This window comes from Belonocnema kinseyi, chromosome 4 (assembly GCF_010883055.1).
Source record: "Belonocnema kinseyi isolate 2016_QV_RU_SX_M_011 chromosome 4, B_treatae_v1, whole genome shotgun sequence".
In the NCBI taxonomy this organism is placed as follows: domain Eukaryota; kingdom Metazoa; phylum Arthropoda; class Insecta; order Hymenoptera; family Cynipidae; genus Belonocnema; species Belonocnema kinseyi.
Genome location: NC_046660.1, coordinates 83,333,088 through 83,340,220, shown reverse-complemented (window position 1 = coordinate 83,340,220; position 7,133 = coordinate 83,333,088). Strand labels below are relative to the sequence as shown.

Genomic DNA, 7,133 nt, shown 5'->3' with positions numbered 1-7,133 from the left:
CCTCTCTCGGGAAATATGATTTTGATCCGCTTCGCAAGCACGCGATGCCAAAAGACTTCCTCATGAAATGAGTCTAACAACGAATTTCATTTTTCGACCCCTTTACCTCTTCCCACTCTTCTTCCTTACTTTTCTCTCATAAAATAAACGATCAGATTTTTTGGTTCTTTGCCGCTTGCGGGCTTTTCCCCCACATATAATAAACGTCACTTTTAATTCAAGTGATGTCAAATTTCTCTCAGATTGTGTAACGATGCCCAAACGGGTAACGCACAACAACTTCTTTCAGTCTGATCATTCTTCGGGGAGATCATTATTCTTGAGCGATGGTTGGGGCCCTCTCATCCCCACCCTTTTTTTTGAGTCCTAATCAAGATGGATGAAAAATATAATACTTTCAGTCTAGTTATGATTCACAAAAAAAGAGAAAAAATACTTCAGTGGTTGCGACAAATCGAACTCATTCCAACTGAAAGATTTTGCTCAAAACACAAGAAGAAGAAGACTCTTTTGGAATCTGAAATGACTTGCGCCAGTTCTTGTATCATAAAGCAGCCAAGTCCCGTCATAATAATACCGTTGCGGAAAATACGTGGTTTTAGAGGTACCACATTTCCGCAGCGGCCTGTATGTTTATTTCATACTGTTTCGCTGTAGGTTCAATTTTTAACGAAGGGTCCGGGAAAGCAGCATCGTAAACGGTCAGCCGATTTCGCGGGAAACTGTTGCAGACCGGTTTTTTACATGAAAATCGATTTATCATTCATTTTCTCGGAAACTATCACTCGCAGAAAAAACTATTCCAAACAATAAATCTGTATGTCAATGGGAGCTACAACTTCTGTGAAAAACATTTTGCGAAATTTTTCATATTTGTTTAGATAAACGCGACTATGATTCTTATGGTATTTTTTATATTTTCACCATGAAGAGGCCTGGTGGCCAATTTTCACTATCAAATTCATAATCAGCGTATCAAAGTACATAAGTATCCGGAGTTTGAATAAAATGGGAGAAGTCAGCTATTCGGAACTGCACCCTATTTCTATTTTATATAATTCTAACTGACACAGGTTTGTTGTATAAGAAATGTCTTGTTACGTTAGATATCCAATAAGAATTGAAATATGTATTAATATTGAGCTCAAAGACTGCAGAGTACAAAAAAGTTTTTTTGATCGAAAATCTTTTTTTCGTAACAGTCAAAATGATTTCTTTCCATTTAATTAAAATGAATGTCAATATTTCTAGGGAATAACGCAATGAAACCACGAAATTATGTATTTATTATGTATTATGTGTTCAAAATGTATGATGCAATAAACAATGCGATTACAGTAGTAACAGTAAAATTATCCTCATCAAACCTTTCATTCAATTGCAGTTAAACACGACTACAGGAAAATCACTAACGGTCACCCATCCGATTGCCAGCTGCGACCGTGTATACTTAACGTCCGAGACTTTGCTAGTCGCGAATCATCGTGCAATTGTTACTGCCGTCGGAAGATAGCGGAATACATCATTATAAATAATTAATAACTAAATATTATTACTGTTGAGAACCACAATGCAATACACATGGACTTCAATTGATTGTGTATACACTGTTTCAAAGTTATTGAAATTCGACCATTTTTCTTTGATTAATACTGCACGGAAAAAATAATTTCTTAACTTTTAAATGACGATTTCTATGAATTATGCGTATGGAGAAAAATTTCTAATGAGATTTCGGCGAATTTGATTAAATAGTAGAAGGAAAGTCAATTCATTTTCAAAACCGAGTCACTGAAAACACTTCTGTCTGGAAACTTTCTCTCATAGCCAAGACTATAATACAAAGTACTGGATTTTTAATCAACTATTTTTTCCCCGGTGGCAACTGTGTAACTATGGCTGAAGCAGTATTATCAAGCCCGTCAGCGTAAGGATTTGCTACACCGTGATCTAGTTCATAATGTTGTTTACTTTTTGTGTCTACTATAACCCTGGCGCTTTGAGGATGCAGAGTTTTAAGAAATGGATAAACCTGACCATTCATATGTTTTCCAATGATGATATCTTTTCTTACTCCTACTTCAACTGTTGATCCTGACTGTATTTCTGTAGCTGCGCCAGTTTCATCTAAATAACCAGCCGCAGTCACGCGATACATAGGCTCATTAGCTATTTGGTTCACATTAGGATTGGAACTGCGCCTTCTTCCACCAAACATCTGTGAACTTATTTCTATAAAGAAGAGACAGAAATTTATGAATTCTAAAACTTCAGATCATAGAAAAACATTTGTCTTCACGGATATTTTAATTATAATTTATAATTTATTTTGTAATAGATAGCGAAGTTTATTCTTTAAAAAAAATAACACCGGTTAACATTTTTTATTAAACAGCAATCTACTGGAATTTTTATGCTTTTACTCTCGCCGTAGAAAATACTGCTACTATAAAATTCTTATCGGATTCTAAGATAATTAAGTGCTGATTTTATTCCTTGTAACATTTTTTGTAATTCTAGTTAGTTAGTTTTTACTAAAATTATTCACGGAATATGTAATTTGGCTCCAAAAATAATAATTGTGTGATTTTTAAACAAAAATTTAAAATAAAAGCTAAACAAATTAAGTTGAACACAATCTTTACAAGCTAAAACACAAAAATTCAAGTATGTTAATAAAGAAAGAATTTCTACATCTACATAAATAATTTTTTTTTATATTTGTCACTTAATTTCATCAGCTTTTAGTTTTAGAAAAAGAGAAAAGGCATAAAAAATGGTAAGCAGGGTTAGTATGGGAACATTTTTATTTTGAAAAATGAAATAAATTTGATATATTTCAATTTTTAAAAGGACACTGGGATATAATTATATTTAATTTCAATGATTTTGAGTAGGAAATAATACACTGCAATTAAAAATGCTTCAAAATTAGAGATATAAGATAGTATATACTTACCAGCAGAATTAAGGAGGACTCCTACAGCTAATAACAAAGTACCGTTAAGAATATTCATATTCTTTAAATAGAGGAAACTGTATGGTGGATAATTTCGTAATTCCGTATGCAGTACGTCTAATGGATTTTCTGCAATAGTATTTTACACCTATATATACTAGTGCACTGTAAAGGTATGCCCAGCTAGGACACATTGGCGTCGGAAAGACACGGATCGCTTCCACCTCCATTTCTTCTGAAGAGGAGGAGTAGTGGTAATGCCGAACGGTGATCTGTCCGCTGGTGACGTCGCCTAGCCCCGTAGATACGAAATATCTACAGGGTTGCTTCGGGGCGACTAACTTTTCAATATAAAATTTCAATAGCATAATTTTGTATAATATAGGAATACTGGCATCCAACAAATACCTTCATTTAGATTTAGATTTCATGATCATATTAAATTTCTATAACTGATAATTCTATTCCAAACCTTGTGCATAATGTTAATATATTGTTGTACTTCTCGAATTTTCAGTTTTTCTGTTACTTTTGTGACATGTTATTTAACATAAATTCTGAGAAGATCCGAAAAGAGATTTTTGTTGTTTTTGAGTGTTATCTTATAGATGGGCTTACTTAAAAGTTTTCAAGAAAGTATTTTGTTGGGTTTCGGAAATGTTGAGATTTTTTCTTAGTTTTGTTACAATTTATGTAACAGAAATTTCCGAAAGAAATCAGGGAGTTACTTTTGTATAAGTTATACGAAACATAAATTCTGAGATGTAGGTTTTTTGATAGTTTGGTCTTTTTTCTATACGTTAGAGAGAAGGATTCCTAAATTTAAAAAGTTTTGGAGGTTGGAACTTTGCGTTTTGCAATACGCAGTCAAAGAAAAGGATAAATATTGTTGCACATCATTTTGCTCCAACGATCATTTCGCTCTCGAGATCATAAGGATCTGTCCATTTGGATCAATTTGATATTATTTTTTGTTTCATTTGTCATACTAAACAAAATGGCCGCAAATTCTTGGCGCCTGTGTCATAACGACATAACCTTAAAATGGTATCTAACCGCATGCAAGTGACAACTACACTGTTAAAAATGTTTTGAAATTTCAATCACGTTTATTCACAAAAGTGTTTGATATTTCAAACCTTCTGTCTTTGAAATAAAATTAATTCATATGTGATTGAAAATTGCAAAACCCTTTGTGTCTTAAATAAATTTTAGGTAAAAGCACATGAAATTTACAAAGGATTGTTTGGAATTTAAAGTGAATATGATTGAAGTTTTACTCACATGTACCTTACCCTTAATGCATATAAATGTGTTTGAGATTCCCAACACCTTTGAATAGAATTTAATAGAATTTTATCTTGATTTATGTCAATACACTTGCGTATGAAATTTAAAACATAATGTTCTCAAATTTGATACTCATTTACTTTAAAAATAGGTCGTAGTTCAGAAAACTAACGCTAGTTGGCTACGAAACGTCTTCTTGAAACAGACTTTGTAACAATATTATGCAAGAAATCGACGGTTGCTCAATCCAGTTAGGCTGGTTTCCTTCCAGTTAAACGAATAAATCTTTCGTCGCTTACTACCGATTTTAGCGGAAGGGAAAAACAATGAGTCTAAATTAGAATAAAATTTGTTGCAGTAGTTTTCAAATGGAAACATAGTGTTTAAATTTCCAATTAAATTGGTTGGAATTTATATATAAATGTATAATATATTCGAACAAATGTGTTTGAACATACATATACATGAGCTCAAATTTTTTAATAAATTGGTTGGAATTAATGACAAAATATATGGAATTTCCAATACGTTCGTTTGAGAATTCAAACTTTTCTATTTGAATTTCAAAGAAATATTTTTTTCAATTCATACACAAGAGAGTTTGAATTTTCAAATAAATCAGTTAGATTTAATATAAAAATTTATAGAATTCCAAACACATTTGCTTCAAAATTTAGACGCATTACTATTTGAATTTTCAATCAAACGTGTTTTAGAAAGAAGAAATAAGAGCACTTAACTGGTGATATGTTCTAATATCACACTGAGAAAATGATATCGCATGAATTACAATATATACCGTAATTCCTGTGCTATATATCGCAATTATTGCATTATAATAGCGCAAAATCGTGATATCGTACATTGCAAGTTTTTACATTATATACCGCATAATTGTGCAATCTATAACGTAAGAATTTAAGTTTATTACGCTATCACATAGTATTTCTCCTATTGTGATGTTGCGAGGGTTCGAGTAGTGAACAAACGATCACAGGAAAAATTAAAGATAAAGTTCATATCGATTCCAGGTGAAAGATTCACCGGAATTAAAATTAACCTTGCCAGATGAAATTCGCATGAATTGAAGATAATTTCCGATTTGTAACCTTGCCTGGATAATCTTTCATCGTATAATCGCTCCATTTTTATTCGAGGTATAGTGACAATTACGACGCGAGCGCTATCCAGCGTCGTTGAACTTCATTAAATTTCAGAAAAATGGGGATTCCCATCTGTCAGTTACATTTTACGTCGACAAGTTCAGAATTATTTTCCTAACCTCAGTTGTAGGTCTTACCTGCAGCGATTTTTTACTTTCTTCTGTGATTGTTTTAAATCTGGTGTCCCGGTTTATAGCTCGAACTCACTCATACTCTGCCCTTTTCCCATTGCTGCTAAGGACGCCGTATAGCAGATGACAGCAACAAAATGTAACTTCATTTTTTTCTGTGATATTAGTGCATCATAATATCGTACAAAGCTCCAGGACCTGATTGTACGTTATCATATTGTGCTTTCTTGCAATATAGAGGTTTTGCGATATCTTTTTCTCCGTGCAGATTTTGTTATTTTTTTAATTTATTCATTATGAACTCAAAATTCAATCATTCATTCTGGCTGATCAAAATGCTCTTGTTTTCGGTATCATTTTTTGTTGCATATCAACGTGATATTGATTTCGGTATCATTTTGAACACTTTTTTTTACTGTGTAAACAATGGATGAGCGATAACTCGATGGCGTATTACCAAATACGGGAGCAATGAAGTGTCTCGCTGAAAAACACACTAGTAGCTAAAGCTCGCTCCTCATCGGTACACTAAGCCCATCTTTAAAGCTTTTTTTATCCAAACTAATAAGCTTCGCATAACTTTTTCCTAGAGGACTTTTCTGTGCACTGCCACATAGAACAAAGCGGTTATATAAGTAGTGGGACACAAATCTATTGAAAATTCGAGTTCAGGTACCTGTAGACCTTTCTTTTCTACCTACCTACCTGTGTACCTTAGAGTCGAAACAAAATGTTTCAACCCTAGGGATGCAAACACCGTCTTTCAGCCCGCTCTACGCGTACTTAATAAACCGTCTTAATAAACCGAAATATTCAGTAAAATGGTTTTTTTTTGGAGACCCATGAGAGTGGCTTAGAGTCATTTTGCTTAAAAATGTATTATTGATTCTTATTCTCTGAGGAATTCTGGATAAACTAATAAAATACGGAATTATTTTAAACATATTATCGTGTTTGAATATAACATTTACACAAAGCTTACTTTTCCCCATGTTAAATCAATGGAAACTGCATTGCCTTTGTGTGGCCCCTAAATATTATCCGGTTTCGCGTAAATTTCGAGGAAATGTTTTTTGGCATGCGGACGAAACTTGAAGACCTTTTTATTTGATTTTTTAAAATCAAATTTGATAGAATTTTTTAAATCGGAAATACATATATGTATACGAAGTCCCAAGGCAATTGGAGGTATAAAAATTGAAATGCAAGATTTCACATAGTACATTTCCTACATAGCAAGTCAATTAAAAACTTGTAAAAAACCTAGTGTCTGTCTTATTTCTAGTGTTTTAATGCATTTTTATACGGATCTTGTCATTAAATCATGTAAAATTAACAATTAATCATTACGATTAAAACTAAACGACGACAGTCAGTCAACGACTACAATTGCATTACATACTAGCTCTTCGATTCTAGTATTTAGAATTTTGAAATCAGTCGTGATATTCCAACATAACTTACCAAAAAACTTCCAAAAATTGACATTTATATACACTAAACTCTCGCTTTCTGTCACACCGTTCTCAGCCTTCCCGGAACTGTTGGTTCAAGTAGTTTCTCAGGGGAGCAGGGCGAGAGCAGCTGCGA

General features: G+C 33.0%; 1 protein-coding gene across 1 annotated transcript; it reads right to left on the bottom strand.

Moving 5' to 3' along the window:
* Positions 1-1,368: 1,368 nt before the first annotated feature.
* LOC117172028 lies at positions 1,369-3,049 on the bottom strand. Its single transcript, XM_033359756.1, has 2 exons — positions 2,960-3,049; positions 1,369-2,232 (listed from the first exon to the last, which is right to left on the bottom strand). Exons 1-2 carry the CDS (start codon positions 3,015-3,017, stop codon positions 1,865-1,867), a joined length of 426 nt encoding a protein of 141 aa, XP_033215647.1. The 5' UTR covers positions 3,018-3,049; the 3' UTR covers positions 1,369-1,864.
* Positions 3,050-7,133: the final 4,084 nt, after the last annotated feature.

Bases quoted from the DNA above. Each gene is read 5' to 3' on its own strand.
- LOC117172028 (XM_033359756.1), bottom strand. From the start codon at position 3,017: ATGAATATTCTTAACGGTACTTTGTTATTAGCTGTAGGAGTCCTCCTT. The intron at 2,233-2,959 runs GTAAGTATATAC...TCTTCTTTATAG, and splicing joins AGTCCTCCTTAATTCTGCTG to AAATAAGTTCACAGATGTTT.